The sequence below is a fragment of the Macrobrachium rosenbergii genome, chromosome 10 (genome assembly GCF_040412425.1).
Source record: "Macrobrachium rosenbergii isolate ZJJX-2024 chromosome 10, ASM4041242v1, whole genome shotgun sequence".
In the NCBI taxonomy this organism is placed as follows: domain Eukaryota; kingdom Metazoa; phylum Arthropoda; class Malacostraca; order Decapoda; family Palaemonidae; genus Macrobrachium; species Macrobrachium rosenbergii.
Genome location: NC_089750.1, coordinates 42,719,158 through 42,740,076, shown reverse-complemented (window position 1 = coordinate 42,740,076; position 20,919 = coordinate 42,719,158). Strand labels below are relative to the sequence as shown.

General features: G+C 38.3%; 1 protein-coding gene across 3 annotated transcripts in view; it reads left to right on the top strand.

Moving 5' to 3' along the window:
- The window catches only part of P5CDh1 (delta-1-Pyrroline-5-carboxylate dehydrogenase 1), a 196,169-nt gene that overhangs the window by 123,869 nt on the left and 51,381 nt on the right, over positions 1–20,919 (top strand). For all 3 annotated transcript variants that reach the window (XM_067110189.1, XM_067110190.1, XM_067110188.1), the window contains exons 5-6: positions 14,408–14,529; positions 14,817–14,988. In XM_067110189.1, the coding sequence (XP_066966290.1) occupies positions 14,408–14,529; positions 14,817–14,988 (294 nt within the window). The remainder of the gene's footprint in view (positions 1–14,407; positions 14,530–14,816; positions 14,989–20,919) is intronic.

The window sequence follows — 20,919 nt, the reverse complement described above, 5'->3', positions numbered from 1 at the left end:
CCAGGTATGTTAACAGTATTTATATGTGCATGCGCACATCGTATTAAGGTAACCTACAGTGTGCCTTTGCTTTCCCCTCTGTCTATCTGTCAAAAACTGTTTTTTATGAAGAATAAGCCAGGAGAGAGAGAGACAGAGAGAGCAAATGTACAGTTGTGTAATCTACCTTAAAAGAGGTACATATATACCTGTATATATATTCACACAACTAAATATAATATATATATATATACAACATAAATATAATATATATATATATATATATATATATATATATATATAATATATATATATATATATATATATATATATATATATATATATATATATATATATATATATATATATATATATATATATATATATATATATATATATATATATATATATATATATATATATATATATATATATATATATATGTGTGTGTGTGTAATATTGACACATTTATTGTATGCAGTACTGTAATACTGCATACAATAAATATTAGTAAAAATACTGTACCAGAGCGGGTGCACAGTAAGGGCATAGTCTTTCATATCGTATGTCAAAAGAGGCACAAAGATGTTTATCGTCTTTTCTAGAATTTTTGTGTTTTACATAACGTGTAAGCATAAGTAGGTAGAACTACTGCAAACAGCTATATGTTGGTAAGCTATATTGTATAATACTATTGTAAGTACACTATTTTTAGAAGCAATTCTTTTTGCAGATAACCTACAAATTTGAATGGTGAATTCCAAGGGTGGGGGGGGGGCGGTGTTGGAAGGCTGGGCGCCATGGCGGGGGGAGCGCCAGTAAGGCTGTTTAGAGGAAGGTTCACCAATACAAGGGAAGGGTTGCTTTGGCAGGTGGGTGAGCGGGGAAGAGTTTCCCTGGCCGGGAGGGATGTGGGAATGCTGGGTGGGATAGGTGAAGAGCTTTTTGTTCTGTTTTTTTTTTTTTGTGTTTATGCTTTTTCCACAGTTTGGATATTATAGTACTCTCCTGTAACTTGTAATGAAAAAATCAAGCACACCCGAAGAGAGAGAGAGAGAGAGAGAGAGAGAGAGAGAGGAGAGAGAATTACTCTTACTATGTACATTGAAGTCTATAATGCACACAACATATACTCCTTCCCTTTTTTAATTTTATTTATGCTGTTCTCATTTTCGTTTTTACTGTCATAATTTTCACTGTGTGCAAGATGAAAAACGAAATATACAACCCAAAAGAGACAGAGAAGCGACTTCATATCCCCTAGTGTGTGTGTAGTTTTGAAAATATTTTGGCCCCGTGGAAGGAGGCCATCAGGTCTTGCATGTTTGGTAGAGGTAATGGTCGGGCTCTGTAGCGAGGTTGAGCCGCCTGTAGTCGCCGCAGGGTCTCCAGGAACCGTCCGTTTTCTGCACCATGTGAAGGGGGGAGGCCCATGGGCTGGGGGCCTTCCTTCATATGCCCATACACTCCATCTCAGCGAAAGCCCTCTTGGCCACCTGAAGGCGTTGTGGGGGAAGCCTGTGGAACTTTGCGTGCGTTGGGGGGCCCCTTGTCTTGATGTGATGATATATCCCATGTTTGGCAGGGGCCCCGGACACCTGATGAAGCTCGTGTTTGAATACCTCCGGGAATTTCTTCAGGAGGGAGGCGTACTGGTGGGGAGCGACGGAACAGACTGTGGGCACCCTGGGGCCCGGCGACAGGGGCAGGGACTGGCAGGACTCTGTGTCCAGCAGGCGCTTGCAGTCGACGTTGACTGCCAGTGCGAAGTGGGCGAGGAAGTCTGCACCCAGGAGCGGGGTCCTAACATCTGCAACGATGAAGTTCTACTTGTATCTCCGGCCCAGGATGGAGACCGACAGGACTCTGATGTCGTAGGAGAGGATGGTGGACCCGTTGGCGGCCGTCAGGGAGGCAGCCAGGTCTAGAAGGCGGGAGCACTGACCACATTGCCCCAGTGTCGATCAGCATCATCCTGCCGGAGATAGTGTCATGGACATAGAAGCCTACTGGTGCGAGGCTCGCGGGTGGTTTGGATGCTGCTCCCATGGCAGCCTGTGAGGGTGGCCACCGCCTCCCCCGTTTTTTGAATGGGCGAAAAGGCAGGGGGCTTCGCAATTCCGGGCATCTTTACCAAACCTCTGGTGGTAGTAGCAAAGCCCCGGCCATTCCTTCTTCTAGTGGTCGGGTGGCCGCCTCCTGGCGACGACATTGATGCACTCTGTGGCGGGGTCCTCCAGCTGGAGGCAGTTGATGGGGTGTGCGGGCGTGGATGCCCGCTTCGCCGCCCTCGTGGAGTCAGTCAGCTGCTGCGCCATCCTTATCAGGTCCTCGACCAGCAGGGTGTAGGGCACTGTAATCTGTCCACGGACCTCTGGGAGTAGCTGCCGCAGGAAGATCGCCCTCAACAGGCTAATCTCTTTGTGCCTGCCGCTGCTGTCCGTCTCGGGGAGGAGGAGGAGGTCCTGGAGGGCATGCCACGTCTCCAAGAGGTTCATGCCTGCCGGGGGTTGATGGTGAGGTCAAGGGGGCGGGCGGCCTTCTCTGAGACCGGCGGGGAGCAGGTCTCGACGAGAGTGGCCTTTAATTTCTGGAAGGTGGCAGGCCTTGTGGTTGACGTCACTCATGGGGCGACCTTCCTGTATATCTCCTCCGGTAGGACGTTGATAGCGATGTCCACCTTCAACACCTTGTCGGTTAGGCCTGCCACCCTGAATTGCCCCTCGACCCTGTAGAGTCAAGACGCCGGGTTCTGATGGGTGAACGGCGGCAGCTTTATGCTGAGGGCTGCCCTCGGTTGGTCCATCAGGAGGGGCATCTCGCGGGGAGCGGGTACCGGCGTGGAGAAGCTCACGGGTTTCGGCATGGAGGAGGGCTCGAGAGGGGGTTGCTCGAGGGAGACATCTGCCTCCAAGAAGTTTGCGGTTATTTGTATGTGGGAGGGAATCACTTGGAGTGTGAGGGAACACTCGCGTCAATACACGCTTGGGAGCGTGCCATGTGGGTCCACTAATGACGCTGGTGATTTGCCAATGAGGGTCGGTAACGCCCGAACGCTTTGTTAGAGCGCCGTAGTTAGTCCGTTAGGGGCGTGGTTTGGTTCATCGGGCGAAGACTAAATCGCCGTTTGGGTCCGTTAACGGCTCCGGGAACCACTCCAGGGGTCACCACTGTGGGAGGTGCTAAAGGAAGAGCAGGAAGACAAGTACAGCTAGTTTTATGATGAAGCGACCCGCTTATAAAGTGGCATGCGGACTTTGGCGTATACGCAGACATCAGTACAAAATTTACAAGTGACCCGAGGTCAAACTATTTCTTTACACAAAACAGGACAGGTACATACAGACAACATGATGTTTAACAACAGCTGATTGGACACAAAAAATACTCTGACACATATACTATGCATAAGGGTAAATGAACAGGTAATAAATATACAAATCACAATAATGATAAAAAGGTTGTATAGGTGCGACCTCGGGTCAGCTGTGAAGGCACCGTAGAAAACGGGAGGTTCACCACAGAAAACCCGTTGAGCGAGGACTTTACATGTTTATGGTTATGCAACTTATGCAGTGTTGACAAAATAGGGGGAGAAAGCTTATGGAGTTGCTCATTACACTTGTAGCATTTTTTACTTGCCCTTATCTGGATTTCACCATTATCCAACAGGGCCTTTGCTCTATTAATCTGGGCAATCAAGAGATTACACACACACACACATATACACACACATATATATATATATATATACTGTATATATATATATATACACATATATATACTATATATATACTCGTATATATATATATATATATATATATATATATATATATATATATATATATATATATATATATATATATATATATATATATATATATATATATATATATATATATATATATATATATATATATATATATATATATATATATATATATATATATATATATATATATATATATATATATATATATATATATATATATATATATATATATATATATATATATATATATATATATATATATATATATATATATATATATATATATATATATATATATATATATATATATATATATATATATATATATATATATATATATATATATATATATATATATATATATATACACACACACAGTGATCCCTCAATTATCTGGATTTACAATGTCCAAACATTGACATTATCTGGACACAACTCGACGGTACAGCTGTTTAGACGGACTGAGAAGGTTCGTTATAGATCCAAGAAGATTGAGGAGGACATACGATTCCTGAATACTTGCAAGGATCACTGTGTTATTCCCAATTTCATTAAATTCAAGGTTTATTCCAGGGATTTCCACAACACGAAAACTTATCTGTCATGGCAGTTTAAACTATTAGACTTTGAGGTTAGAGCACAAAAACGAAAGAAGGAGGTAGTTTTAACAGATTTGTCGTTACTAGATAGGGAGTTAAAAAACAACCTTTCTTTTTTGGCTTTTAAGTGTTTGTCATCTATTTTAGATTCCAACGTTGAGAAAAAATTGGCTGATGTTAGGCTTACACACAGTAGAAAGTTAAGAAATCTCGGTGTTGACGTTAATAAGAAAATAGATAGTAGTAAAGTTATTTTTAATTTTTCTAACAGAAATTTAACAACAGATGAAAAGGAAGTTCTTTCTCTTGGTCTTGATTTTGCTTTGATCCCCATGAAATTCAATTTCTTTAAGTATTTTTTATGTTCAACTTTGAGAGGCTGTGACATTTATGGCAGTGAAACCCGTACTTCACTTTTTAGCAAAATTTCGTAGTTGCAAACGATACTTTCAAAACTTTTAATCGAAAAAAGGAGGATGACACTCAGTTAAATAAAGACAGGATCAATATTTTACGCAACCTTAAGAACGATAATAATATAGTTATTACCAAGCCAGATAAAGGTAGGGGTGTTGTATTAATGAATAGGCCCGATTATTTAGATAAAATTAATGAAATACTCTCCGACAATACAAAATTTAGGATTTTAAATGTAGATATTGCGAGTCGCATTTTGAAATTAGAAGACAAACTAAATAGGTTGCTAAGAGGTCTGAGAGATAAGATTGGCGAAGTTACATATAGTTTTTTTATTTGCTTCAGGGTCTAAGCCTGGTTATTTGTACGGTCTGCCTAAGGTACATAAAATAGGAAACCCTTTAAGACCTATTATTTCTTCAATTGGTACTTTTAGTTATAACCTGTCTATGTTTTTAGTTCCAGTTTTAAACCCTCTAACTGTAAGTGAATTTAACATCTCAAATTCTTCCAAATTTGTTAAAGAATTATGCTCTTTCAATTTTAACCAAGATGTTGTAATGGCTAGTTTCGATGCAACCTCTCGTTTCACCAATATCCCACTAAAAGAAACAACCGACATTATTCTTAATAATATATGTGAAAACCACTTATCAATGTTTGGACTTAATAAAATAGACTTGCAAAAATTATTACATTTAGCAACTGCTGATGGCATTTTTACTTTTGATGGTAAATTATATAATCAAATAGATGGAGTAGCTATGGGAAATTCCCTTGGACCTGTACATGCGGATTGCTTCATGGGTTATTGTGAAAGGATTTGGATGTCTGAATGCCCAAGTGCTTTCAAACCCTTGTATTATCGTAGGTATGTAGATGATACTTTCCTTGTGTTTAAGGAATTATCACATGTTGATTTGTTTTTTGAATATTTTAATTCTCGTCACCCTAACATTTCTTTTACTTGTGAGACAGAACAGGATAATAAGTTGTCATTTTTAGATGTACAGGTATACAGAAATAGTGGCAAATTTGAGACCTCTGTTTATAGGAAAAGTACGTTTACTGGCTTGGGATTGAATTACCTCAGTTTTTCACCAAAATTGTATAAGATGAATTCAATACGCACTTTTGATAAATAGAGCCTACAATGTTTGTTGTGATTTTAATTTTTTTCATCAAGATTTGGTCTTTCTCCTGAATTATTTTTCTGAAAACTCATATCCCATTTTTGTATTTTACAAAATTCTGAAAAATTTTTAAAATGAAAAGTTTTGTCCCAGACCGGTGTACAGCACTGATAGTAAGGATGTAAAGTACATTAAATTGCCCTACCTTGGTCATAGTAGGTATATGGTCCGAAAAAAAGTTACAAGAAATACTTAAGCATTGTTTCCCTCAAATTAGTTTCCAGTTTGTTTTCAATAATCCTTTTACTGTAAGATCACTTTTGAAGGAGAAGCCTACTCTACCTGTGGACCTTAATTCCTGCGTCGTTTACTTGTTCACTTGTTCGCAGTGTGGTCTGCGATACGTGGGATCCAGTTCCCGCTGGCTCAGACACAGAATTTTGGAACACAGAGGTCTTTCTATTAGAACTAGGTTTCCTCTTTCCAAACCACCCTTTTCTGCCTTTAGGGAACACAGTTTAGCACAGGACCATCCTATCACTGATCTGGATTTTCGGGTACTGCCTTTTGTTCCAACACACTGGACCTTTTGATTTCAGAGTCGCTGTTATTAAAAAAATGAAACCGGAATTGAACAACAACCCGTCTGGTATTCAACTAGCTGTCGTGTAATTTCATAGTAGGTACACAATTGGGTTGTTAAATATTTAAGTTTGTGATTGGTAGTTTGTTTACATTTCACCTTATTTTTATATTTTTTATGTTTGTGTTCGTTTTTAATTTTTCGTTTTTTTTTTTGCGTCTCACCCTTCTAGTTTGTAATTACTGTTCGTTTTATATGTTTGGTTAGTATTTTTGCTGAAGATTTATTATGACAATTTATTTTATTGTAATTTCATTGATTCTAATCCTTGTCAGTTTTTCAGCCTGATGATGAGGTTTTATACCTCGAAAGCTTGTGTAATAAAGAATGTTCTTCCTGGTCTTGGCAATATTATTCATCATCAAGCTAAGATATCACAAAATAGCCACACAAATTCACAGTGCATATATTATATTCGTAATACTTGTATCAAGCTTCAATAAGACGGGATAGTTAGATTCCAGATTGTTTAATTTACAAAGAAAGTAGAAGCTTTCAAAGACATTCAGTCTTCGTCTTCAGGTACCGATGCACTGAGATGTCAGTTACACTCTGGTATTTATGTATGTGCCCCACCCAACATCTGCTTTCTATTTCTAATGCTTGGGGTGGCCTCCCCATTAATCTTCAGCCTTTCCCTTAAGTCTTTTTGATCTCAGTGGCCGTATGCTTAATTCATACTTTTTGTCTAAGTTCTTCATAAAAATCTGTAACATTATCTCACAAGTGATCTTATCCTCAAAATGGTTTCCAACATCGTCTTTCATCGTTTTTTCATAAGATTTGAAGAGGGCGTTCTCTATGATGAACCTCGCTGTTTTATTCTTCTTGTTAATTTATATATAAATATGTATTTTTCAAGTCAGTGTTATGGTTTTAATTCCTAGTTTTTTTAAAATAAACGAATAGATATTCAAGCTCCTGTTCTACATAAGACCCTGATAATCAAGATAGGAATGATGGCAGGGTTGATCATTAGGGCCTGTAGTATACTCAAAATATGTGTACAAAAACCTTTCGTCCAACTACTGTGACCTTCTTCACCAAAATGGACATTGTAGTGAACAAGTTCACAGTAGTTGGACAGAAATACTTTTGATAAAGAAGTTTTGTAACATGGATTTAATTTTGGATCTTACCTCACATTTCTGAGAAGTTTGACAAAAGGACTACTTATATATACTGTATATATATATATATATATATATATATATATATATATATATATATATATATATATATATATATATATATATTTTCATAAACTGGCCTTTGCCTTGGTGAGAAATTTAATCAAAACTATAATTGATGCTGCCACAAAACCAAGAAAGTCCAGTTTATGAGCAAAGGAATAAGTTATATGAAAACTTACCTCAGAATTTCCTGGAGTTATACTTGAATAGGGAAGGTCACCGTATGGAAATTTAGAATTCTTTTACCAATTTACAGGGATTTATTTACAGAAACTTAGCAAATCAACAGTGAGACACGACACAACATAACCACTAAGGGGCAGGTTCAGAATAGGACACAGGGAACAATAATGCAATGATTTGGCAACAAGCAAGTGGATTAAAATGGGCCCAATATGCAATACAATCAGTTCAATGTCAATAGTCACATTCAGTCTTGCCCTGATTATGTGAAATAGTCTCAGGTAATACAAATGATGGAGCTCCAGGACGGAAGAATAATTCATATGAACATTGGGCCACAACGGAAATGGTAACTGATTGCGACCGGGAATTATCAGAATTTGGGTGGCAGGCGGGGTATTGAAGCATGGATTGCGATCGTGCCACGTGTCCCTCCTGAAAGAGACGTTCTGAGTTAGCCCTGCTCAAACTAAGAGAAAGGAAATCTTCCTATGACAGATCACCCAATACATGTTCTTAAACACAAAACATAACGTAGCCTAGATGATTCTATTGAAGTCACATATATATGATCGGGGAATCAGAGCCATGTGGGCTTTAACAATGAACACGTGATTGCAACCGCACAAAGATAAAATTAATCCAGTTACAGCTTAACTTAAATAGCCCTTAAATTGCACTGGTGGAGGGATAATTGATGGTTATCACGGGGTCTTTATTTGAATTCACAGTACATAAACGGCAAGGCGTGGGATACAGGTAGGCGAACAAGGGAGGATTGCGTTGTGGAGGGAGAGGTTAAAGTTTAAAGAAATGGAAATTAAGAAGTTTAAGTAAAAGGGGAGAGGGCTGGTCTTGACTACTTGCAAACGTACGAACCTTTTATGACTGTTATTGGCGCCTACAACCATTCCAGGTCCCTTTGAAGTAAGTCTAACCAGCGGAGCTGGAGAAAACCGCAGCGCGTCCGCCGCAGTTGAAGTCAAAAGCACGTCTCTGTCCTGCTTTTCCAAAAGCAGAGCGTATTCGGGCATCTGGCGGGACCAACCGTACCTGCAAGCATGTCAAAAGGCCAGCAAGGAGGGCAGGGAAAAGCACACTTATCATTATATGCCTACAGATTAAAAGGCTACCTGTTCCCTAGCTCTAAATGCCCTTTTTGCCCCTTCCCACTCCCTACATGTCTCCCCATCGCGTGATGGGGGAGAAAGGGGTTCTGGTATTGTTTCCTGGATGGCGCAATTGTTGGGGGGGGGGGGTTAAGGAGGTATGGAGGCCTACTAATGGCTGTTGACTGGTTCAAATAAGCGCAGTTTCCCTGAGATGCATGATTCGAGAGTCAGAGGAATAACAGATTAATTCAAAATTGATTGCCGGAATTAAATATATAGGAAGGAGGGATGTTTATTCTTGACAATATATATATATATATATATATATATATATATATATATATATATATATATATATATATATATATATATATACATATAATACACACATACACACACACACACACACACACACACACACATATATATATATATATATATATATATATATATATATATATATATATATATATATATATATATGAGAACATGTTTCATACAAATAAATTTCCTACTCACATTGGGAGCTAACCCTAGTCTTTCAAATGAGAGACCAAGGTGCTACCAATTCACCCACACCCTGCGTGGGTGGATTGGTACCACACTGGCATCTCATTTGAAAGATCAGGGTTTGTTCCTGATGGAGTCAGAAATATATATATATACAGTACCCGTCGCACAACGTTGCACCCCACCACAAAATCAGCACCTTGCAGCATCATGCGATAAACAAACAAAGAAAGCATCATTAAATATAAAGAAATCAACTTGAAATTTTTTATTGGTACTCATCAATAACTAAATTAATGTTTTGTTACTCCTCCCTTCTTCTTCTTCACCGTCTGCAGCCGCCCTACAATGGAATCAGCAAGTCTCTTGCATAAGTCTGGGCTGATTGAATCCCAAGCGGAACGCACGGCAGCCTCGAGCTTCGGAATTGTCGATGTATCAACACCTTGTAGCCTCTGTTTTATGATCCCCCAAATATTTTCTATTGGGGACATGTCAGGGCTGTTCTGGCCAGTGTTCTATGAAGTTTATCCCACAATCTTTTAGCCAGGTTGTGATTGTCTTTGCCTTATGACACGGTGAGCCATCCTGCTGCAAAATGCTCGTGCCAGACTTATCAAAACTGGACTCAAGCCAGTCATTCAGAATGGTATAGTAAGCATTAGCATTCACATTCTCATTCTGAGGCAATACCACTAAATCCCCCAACCCCCCCTACCCAAAAGACCCCCACACCATAATGTAGGCAGGGTACTTCACTGTAGGAGCAATCACCTTTGAGTCAAAAGAATCTGACCCTCGCCTCCTCCACACTTTGTTTGGATTGCTGTCCGTGACTTTTCTCCACTTTTCTTGATCCCAGTCACTATATTTGTGCACAAACCTAAGCCTGTTCTTCTTTTGTCGGTCGGTAATAAGCAGCTTCTTTCTTGAATCTTCATGAAGACGTCTCTGCACCGTCCGAACAGAAGCCCCCCCCAGCAGCATAGGATTTTCTTCCTTTAGTTGTCTAGCACTAAGGGTTGGATTCACCTCTATATGCATTTTTAGCACTGAAGGGGTGCGAGGAGAGACCTTGGGGGCTGGCCCACCACCATGTCCATGCGTGGGAATTTCCTGGCTGCTGGACTCACGATATTTCCATACCAGGTTCTGCACTGTTCGGCGCTTCACACCAGTCTGTCGCACAATTTCATGGGTTTTTAAGCCTATACAATGGCATTCGATAACCCTAACGATGTCATCATGCTTTGTATACTTCTTTTCCATGTTTGGATGGTCCACAACAGGCACTGGACGAAAAAAAATGCGATCGCAAACAGGGACAAACACGTGTGACAAGAGCGACCATACCTACCTTTGAAGAATCATGTGTATGACTAATTGATGTTAGCCTTGCGTGGGTGGTAGAGAAAGGAAGGTGGTAAGTTGTCATGTAGTCATTTTGTCCCAGGGAATTTTCTAACCCATAGATCTGCCTAGTGTGTCCTTTTACCCCGCACCCCCAAAAAGGTGTCAGCAAGTACTGTACTGTATATATATATATATATATATATATATATATATATATATATATATATATATATATATATATATATATATATATATATATATATATATATATATATATATATATATATATATATATATATATATATATATATATATATATATTATATGTATTATATAATATATATATATACATATATATATATATATATATATATATATATATATATATATATATATATATATATATATATATACTGTATATATTATATATATATATATATATATATATATATATACTGTATATATATATATATATATATATATATATATATACTATATATATATATATATACTGTATATATATATATATATATATATATATATATATATATATATATGTATATATATTCCTTCTAAGCCTTTATAATTTCTAAATCCACCCTGACTGAACCTCTTCCAGTTGTTGCGGCAAACTGGCAGGTTTCTTATTTACCTTACAAGGTGCTCCAACTCCACCTTGTCGACCAGTTGTATCTGGTGCTTTTTTTTTTTTTAATGACGTATGGTCAGTCTTATTCATTCTTTCAAAAGAATTATGGTAAATAATGGAAATGCTGTTGTTGATTTTATTGTTGGTTGTTCTGTTGATTTTTACCATGTTGCTGTTTTTATGAGTCTATTTATTGTTTTTCTCTATAATTTTATGCTGTTAATTTGAATTCTTTTGGAAGACATGGAGCTGAACCCTGGGCCTGCTATTCATTCCTGTAAGAAAAATTGCTGTGTACTTTACTCAGGTATTCTTTCCTAAGGTCAGTTTTTCTTGATCTCCAGAGTTGTGCCTGTAACTATGATTTGATGTTTTTATGTTAGACACTAGTAAGTAGTAACAAATCAAAGGCTGAATTTATAAACCTAGGGTTCGATGACCTTATTTATCGTCATAACATATCTGTCAGTCAGCATATTCCTAACGCCACCATTGGAAATAAAAGTCTGGCTGAAATCTAGAGCCAATTGGGACTGCATTATGGAAGCTTGTCAGGCACTTAATATTTCAGATGCTATATCAGATCCGGACCATGAGAGGAAGCTAAATGAAATGCTGATGGTGATTTTAGTAAGGCATGTGCCCAGAAAGGTCATCGAATTTAGGACAAATGACCAGGCATGGTTTGATGATACAAGCTTACCATGACAAACAGACCAAATTGAAAACATGGAGACAAAATCATTCACATAAAAATTGCACCATTTGTTGAGTCTACCCTTGCTACGAATAGAATTTACCATATAGCTGAGAGAAATTACAATAATTCCTTAAAGAAGAAACTCGAAGGAATTACCAAGATTTCTGTGGTGGACCAAATAGGCATCGTCTACCTTTGGGTCAAGCTTGTCTTCCATTCCACTACTCCTAACAGATGATGTTAGATTGGTTACCGACCCTAAGGAAAAGGCTGAACTGCTTCATCGAGCTTTTACTATTATCATTATTATTCGGATAAATCCTGTTCATATGGAACAAGCCTGCAGGGGCCACTGACATGAAATTCAAGCTTCCAAAGAATATGGTGTTCATTAAAAAGAAGCAACAGAAGGTAATAGGAAATACAAAAAGAGATCACTTAATAAAAAAGGAAAAAATAAATGAACAAATTAATAAATAGATAAAAATGTAAGCAAATTATTAAAATACGAGGAGAATGTATAAGGATAGTAATGCATTACATCTTCGCTTGAACTTTTGAAGTTTCCATTGCACAACATCCTCTGGAAGACTGTTCTACAGTCCAACGGTGTGAGGGATAAAGGACCTCTGGAACTAAGAAGTTCAACAGCGAGGCATATTCACTGCATATTGGTGCTTCTGTTCAGCAAATCTGGTTGCTCTAGGCAGGAGAAGGGGATCACGGATCAGTTATGAGCATGAAAGATCTCTGTTAAAATACAACTTATGAAGAACTGACAAACAAGAGACCATCCGTCGATGGTCTAAGTCGTAACTGCTGATGTCAGGAAACAGGAACCTACCAGAGTGAATCACTATCTAGAACGATAAATCTCTGGCAGAAGCACACATCCACACTGGAGAACAGCTTTATCTACCAGTAATTATTTCGTTCTTGGAACTGACATAGATTACCCAAAGAAACTGGAATATTTTTACTAGGCACTATTGATAGAACTGGAGGAGAAAACTTCTTGTTATTATTTGGAATATAGCAATAATTCTAGTCCTTCTGAAGGAAGGGAAGAAAATACGGTGTAGTCATTTTCATCTACTGAACTTGCATGGCTTCATTCATCTTCAACTGATAGAAAAATGTCAGAAGCATAGTCTGTATGATTTTTGGAACAAAAAAGTTTTATGAGTCACTCAGCACGTGGCTTTCATTGGATGCAATCTTGAATAGATGTTTTAAAAAGACTAAAAGCAACCATATGTGAATTTAGCGCAAATCACTGGCTTGGCTTGTGTGTGTGCACAAAGTCACTTCTGTTCAGCAGCAGGATATATGACTTAACTAACAAAGTTTTAGTCCATTTCGTGACCTACTCACTCACACTCAACACCTGAGTTCAATTTGTCAATTGAAGAGGTCTTCCACCCAAATTCCACCCGCTCAGGCAATTGTAAAGTGACGGGTTGTGTTTAATCAAGTGAAATCTTTTTAGAAACAGTTTCTTTTTTTTTTTTAATACAAATCCATAAGTTTACAGAAAATGCTCACCCCCGAATCCCTAATTCCTTTTGATAAGTGCTGACAATATAAGAAATGACTGGGTCAGAATAGGGGCAATGTTTTACCTGTACGGTATATATACTTCTGAACTGTTAGCTATCTGTTGGTTCACTGACTGCATATGATAGATAACTGTAAATTGATTGGTTTGTATTAAAAAATAATTTTATTTTCAAGAGGAAATTTTATTTTTCCTATTCAACCCCATTACCTTACAGTACCACCCTCCAAACCTTCTTGTTCCTTGCAACTGGTCCAGATAACACAAACAGTAACTAGGTTTGCCACCAGACAGACATTGGAGGCTAGATGCTTAAATTGCCAATTTGGGCTAGAGGATGTCTTGTGGATTGTTTGGGCCAAATGGACAGTAAGGCTAATGTAAAGTAATGATTTTATAGCAAAAAATATTTTGTTGTTTAAAAGTAATATAGCTGTGATGAGATTTTTAGCTAAATTTTACAGGAGCATCCCAAAGATAATCTCAAACCCAGATCATAATGAAATGTCATCTATTTTCTGTTTAAAGTCATCGTAAGATATACATTCTGCTTATATTCAAACAAAAGTTTTTGTGCATTTTCTAAGAAAATTAAATTATTTTCAGGCTGCAGACCTGATGGCTGGCAAATATCGACAAGATTTAAATGCCACTACAATGCTTGGACAAAGTAAAACGGTTATACAAGCTGAAATTGATTCTGCTGCCGAGCTTATAGATTTCCTCAGGTATGGAGAACTTGACATATATACATTGTCTTTGTAAACTGAATAAATTTTTGTAATTTATGTACATATTTTTCTGAAACTTTGAATTACAGTATGTCGCATAATTGTCCTAATTTAAAAGTAACATACTTTGAAAAAGTGGAGATTATCTTATGCCTTTTGTAAATGTATACTTTTTCTTATTACTTTAATCAAATATTATCAAGAGTCATTGTTATAATTTAAAATATGCGTAATACTGATGTACATTAAGGTGAATATAATGAGTAAATGAGTTCTATTTACAGATTTAATGCACTGTATGCTAAAGAAGGCGTAAAATGGCAGCCAAGAAGTCCAACACCAGATGTGACAGTCAATAAACTGCGTTTTCGTGGATTGGAGGGCTTCATTGCTGCTGTGTCACCATTTAATTTTACAGCAATAGGAGGAAATTTGGCTTATACCCCAGCAATGATGGTATGTTAAGAAACTTGCACGTATTACAGAAGAATTGTCTTTTTGACATTTAGGCAATCTGTAATTTATGATGCTGCAGAAGTTTTTTTTTCCAAACATAGTATAGTATGGTACTCTCATGTCGACATTGTACATTTAAATACAGTTGCCATTGGCTTGAGCTCTTATTAAACGTTAATGTCATCTATCTTTCTTCTGAGCATAAAATATCTCATAACTTCTATTTTTGAATTTTGCTTAAAGAAGCTGTGGTGAATTATTTGTGAAATAGCAGATGATCCTGTGAAGGGAACAGAGGTGGATTTTGGAGTCTGGATGAAGTTAACACATCAAATTAATAGAATTCTGGGCACTGCCAGTAGTTGTCAAGTAAATGAATTTAAAATAAGGCAAAGGGCTAAGGAGTATCCTGTAGAGGCCAATGAAGCACACGCTATGTAAAGAAACCTAAAAGGCATTTATTATTTAACTAATGCAAGTGGACTAATCAGGCCAATCATTGCTGGATAACTGACTAAGCAAACCTTAGTATCTTGGCCAGCAGATGCATGAGTGGCAAAAACATCGCTCTTATTGGAGAAGGTGTGATACCCAGGATCACCAATTTCATCCAACCACTCATGAAAATTATGTCGTCCTCATTAACATCATCTCACCCTGTGGAAGCATTGCTGACATTCCATCACCATCCAAAGAAATTCAACCATAACCTTCTTTCCAGCTTTCAGCCCATACCAACACCACACAAGGTAAGAGCAGAGGCATCATTACAAGCAAGAGTTCCAAAGATCCTGCTAAGTATGTTCCCCATGGGTATAAGAGTCAAGTTCCTCCTCATCGTCCTTATACATCACCATCTTCCCATCCAGAAACTTCCATTGGCAGTACCATTTTGCTGCTATGGTTGAAGGATGGAAGTCATTTTGATAAGTAAAAAGAAGGAAAAAGTCACCTTATATGACCACTATCTGCAGTCAACTCTTGCTTGGCAGGATGCACAGGCGATTTACTGAGAAATGGGAGCCTTTACCCTGTCTTGATAATGGATAACTTCCTTAAAGAAATGGTTGTGAAGCCAATCTTTAACAATATTGGCTGTGAACATAGGGTTTAAAGAGTTGTTCCAAATCACCGGAAGTTTGTCATCCCAAAAATACATTGTGGGTGCTTTAAGTGTCCAGCTACCCCAGGTTTCATCCTTTGAGTACTTGAGGGGTTTCCATAATACCTAGCAGTTAAATGTGGTTAAGTTTTTCACCAGGCAGCATATTCTCTGACTCACAAGCCTAAGTAGTGGTAAAATATCCAAGTTTCATCAGCCTTATATCTTTGATATCGGCAAAATGATTACTGGTTGACAATATATAGATAATTCTGAAGACCACTGATACCAATCTGAAGTGTCCAAAGCTTCACTTGAGCTTTACAGTAAGGAAGACCATACTGAAATTTGAACTTAAAGGGCCAACTTCAGAGACCTTGAAATCAGCAATGCTTTGTGGTTGTATGAACTCAGCAACTTCACTCCCAAAAAGCAGTACACCTGCCAGATGTTGCTGATATACTGCAAAGAATGCTTTCTAGTCAAGCTCCTTATGCCTAGTCTGGAAAAACCTTCTTCTCAAACCTCTTACTTGTTGACAGGGAAAAAATGTGTAAGGCAGTGTGTCAACATTGCTGGATACAGTATTCAACATTATTGCTCAATAAGCATATGACAGAAAAGATTGTGCACTGGCATTTAAATGGTGGCTGGCACTCTTGTACTTCACTGCACACTTGTCTTCTACATCACAAGTATGTATGTAGCCTATGTACAATTTGCCCACAAAAATGACATATAAGTTTTTTTAAATATTCAGACCAGTAGTGTTCAGTAAATTGGTATCTAGTAACTCTTGAAGGGGTGCAGAGCCTTAAAGGGAAATCGATCATTAAAGTTTTATTTTCAACAAAGTTCAAGTTTTATAATTGGGATATTCAACAAAAGTTCATCTCTTCATTGAAAACAGATGTTATCAGTAACATTCAAGAGCACTTCACTCCTTTAGCTGGGATGGAATCAAGTTGATCCGTAATTATGTAAATAACTAAGATTCCCATAGAATTTTTAAAAGGTGTCACTTGATATTGTAACGTACAATATGTATGTTGAAGAAATGAGGCAAGGATAGTTTAGACTGTAAGGTCTTCATAGCAAGATTTGTCAGAGGATCCTCATAGGGTAAAAGGACCCAATCTTGTAAAGTACTAGTAACTCTTGTGCCAGAGTCAAAAGTCCATAACCATCAGTCCAAAACTAAAGGCAGTGACAACCTTCAGATATGAAGGTATGCTCCTATTCTATACCTTTGTGCTCCACAAACTCAAGTTAGTATGTACCAGAGTTGAAGACAGTGTAAAGTAATATTCTTTATGCCCTGGAACAGAAAGCTGATTCACATAACTTGAGATATTGCAAGAACCTAATCAGGCTCACACTGAGGTAATGTCAAATTTAAGGACTGCATTCAAATTCCATCATAAACAACGATAGGAAGATTTTAGGGCTTCCAGCTCAAAAGTTCAGAGGACCTCATCCAAAGTCATGAGCGATATTCAAGTTAACATGTACCAAAGCTGAAGACAATGTAAAGTAATATTCTTTATGCCCTGGAACAGAAAGCTGATTCACATAACTTGAGATATCACAAGAACCTGATCAGGCTCACACTGAGATAATGTCAAATTTAAGGGCTACACTCAAATTCCATCTTACACTCAAATTCCATCCTAAACAACGATAGGAAGATCTTAGGGCTTCCAGCTCTAAAGTTCAGAGGGCCTCATCCAAAGTCATAAGCGGTATTCAGGTTAGCATGTACCAGAGCTAAAGACAATATAAAGTAATATACTTTATAAATTGAGATATCACAAGAACCTGATCAGGTTAGCTATAGAGGTATAGGTGCTGGGTATCTCCCAGAACAAGCACCAAGATCAATAAACTGATCACTGTTGTTGATAAGGTGTACCACTGGAGGGCCTTCCAGACTTAAGGATTGGTTCCCTAGCCACTTTCCAAAAGCCTTTTGCTTGCAAGAGGCAAAACAGTTTCTACATTGTCAGATAAAGTATCTGGAGGTTCTGATGGAATCTTCTCAAATGCAACTATCTAAGATCTTTCTTAATTGACAGAAGGTGAAGAACTTCTACTACCGGGAGAAACCTTGGGAAACCATTCCCTTTGGGGTCAGCAAGAACCAACAATGGCTTGAGTTCTCTGATGCTCACAACTTGCTGAAAAGTTTCCTCAAGTGCAAATGTAAGAAAAGCATGGAGGTCTAGATTCAGCCGCTCTAAAAGAAAAACATTGACTATCCATTCCTGGCATGGAGCACAGTAAACTTGGAGTTTTGTGTTTTGGGAAGTTGTGAACAGATCACTGTTCAGGGCTCACCAAAGGTTCCACAACTTATGAAATACTTGTGGATGAAGAGAACATTCAGACAGAAGACTTGCCCTTTCCTGCTGAGTTGGTCTGGAGTAATATGTGTTGTGTTTTCTTTCTGTAATTATTATGTCTCTGATTAGATGTTCTATTTGCATAAGACCTTCCAACCTGGTAAAAGCTCTAGGCTGTTTGCATGCATTTGCTCTCCTATACAGCCCAACTCCCTAAAATTTTGATGTTCTCCAGAAAGGCTCCCCACCAGTGCAGCTGAGGACACTGAGGTCTAGAGGTCTAGAGGCATACCCATCAAGTCTTGTCTGATCTCCCCACCTACAAAGAGAACATAAATATCGGAAGAAATTGTGATTAGAAGAATCCAGAAGATGAGACCTGACCCAAGAATTCATGAGGGAAAATTTAATTGCTCATTCTTAGTCAGACCATGTTAGCAAACTTCACCATGTGACTCAAAAGAGGTAGCCATTTCTTGGCTCAAGGCTTTTTAGGGCCAAGATTCTTTAAGTAGCAACAGCGAATGTCTACCCATCTCTCTGTCTGAAAAGCCCAGAGAAAGAGAGCTGATCTTTGTCCCCAGATAAGCAATTGACTGGGTTGGAGGAAGTATATACTTGTTGACATTGATCAGAATGCCAAGCACCAAGGCCAGATGCAAAAGACAATCCTTCATCCTCAAGACTGCCTGAAATGAGTTTGTGAGAACTAAACAGTCGTCCAAGTTTAGAAGAACTTGGACTCCTAGCTGATAGTGTCTTCCTGCTAATGGAGCCAAAACATACTGTGCTCAGACCAAAAACTAGAGCTTTGGATTGGAAGACTTCCCTTTGAAGACAAAGCATAGATACTTCCTTGACTGAGGATGGATCAGGACAAGAAAGTACACATCCTGCATGTCAACAGAAAAAGTTGTCGCCCTTCTGGAAGGCTGAATTGGCTGACTCTAACGAAAATGGATCCGAATGAATGAATTTGTTGGGACTGGAAATGTCCAATACTTGTCTCCAGCTGCCCTCCCCCCCACAACCCCCAAGGCCCTAGGAACAAGAAAAGTTGATGGTAACCTAGGGGGCTAGTTTAAAACCGGCTTCCATAACAACTTTCAGATCTCCTCCTTCAAAATCAGAACTTCTCTGTGTGGAGAGGGTGGACAGGGAAGGCTATTTGGGATGCCAACAGAAGTGGAAGAGTAACAAAAGGTACAAAGTATCCCTCCCTGAGGACCATCACTAACCCAAAGTTCTCAGAAGCTTTGCCAGACAGTTCAAAAACTCTGTAGACACCCTTCTACATGACCTTGAGAGTTTGAAACATCATTTATGGTTGCCTTTGCAATTCTTTCACATAGAACTTGAGCCTTGACCACCCCAAAGGAACTTACCGAAATGGAAGAACTTTGAGAGTGGTTTGGGATGATATTCTGCACAGAACTTTCATGTGGTAAAAGCTGAAGGCACAGGGCAATTGAGGGAAGACTTCAAAAATTCTGTTAAGAATTCTCTAATCTCCTTTTTCGGGACATCTTTAGCAATGGCTTTAAACACCTTGGGGTTAAGGAGAAAATAGCTGGACATGCCAAAAACAGCTACTGAAGATTGAAAAAACAGCTACTGACCATTGAGCTGGAGCTACTTTGTAAGTATAAATACAAATGTTCAAGTAACTTCAAAATTTGAGTTGTAAAAACACAAAAGAGTCCTCCCTTAGCATTGGAAATAGCTCTGTCAGGGTAAGGTTAACACTCCAGTGTCCTTCAGGACTTACATTTATTTGATATTATAATTATTACTATTTTTTAACCTAGTGTAGTAACTGAGCCATCATGCGAAGAACGATATACCAACTTCATAAGCACTTTTGCCTCACTGTTAGGCCAAAGTACCTTACCGATTTTAAAGTTTTTCACTTCCACTGGGCAAGCAGCTTAAAAAAACTTGCATCTTGAGCAGAGGAAGGCTGAAAATTTTACATCATGTCTGTGTCATAATATATATCTCCAAGCAGCTTCAAAAAACTGGGAACCTAGGCAGTTGCATTCTGAGAACCAGCTTTAAGGGATACACCTTCGAGATCACCTTAAAATGTGGCCAAACAGAATCGGATAGCTTCAACTTCTTATTTGTTTTAACAGGAGCTGAGGTAGACACATACAAAAGAGTAATGACCATCATGTTCATTGGGCAAAAAAGGAAAGGGTAAAGCAAAGCAACACGAACTATGAATCACTTAAAAAACTGAAGGAGAATCATCTGAATCAGGATTGAATTCCATCAAGTCTAAAGGAAGGACCAAGGTGACAGAAAACGGTAAATCTGCAGACTGAGACATCCAGGCAACAGACACCTGAGATAGTGACCTACCTGGGACCACCAATAATAACATCATAGTATGCTGATGGGAATTACAAAATGGCTGGATGGGAGATGGTAGAGGGTTCCTGCATGACATCACCATGGAAGACAAAAGATCCATCTCATTCATCA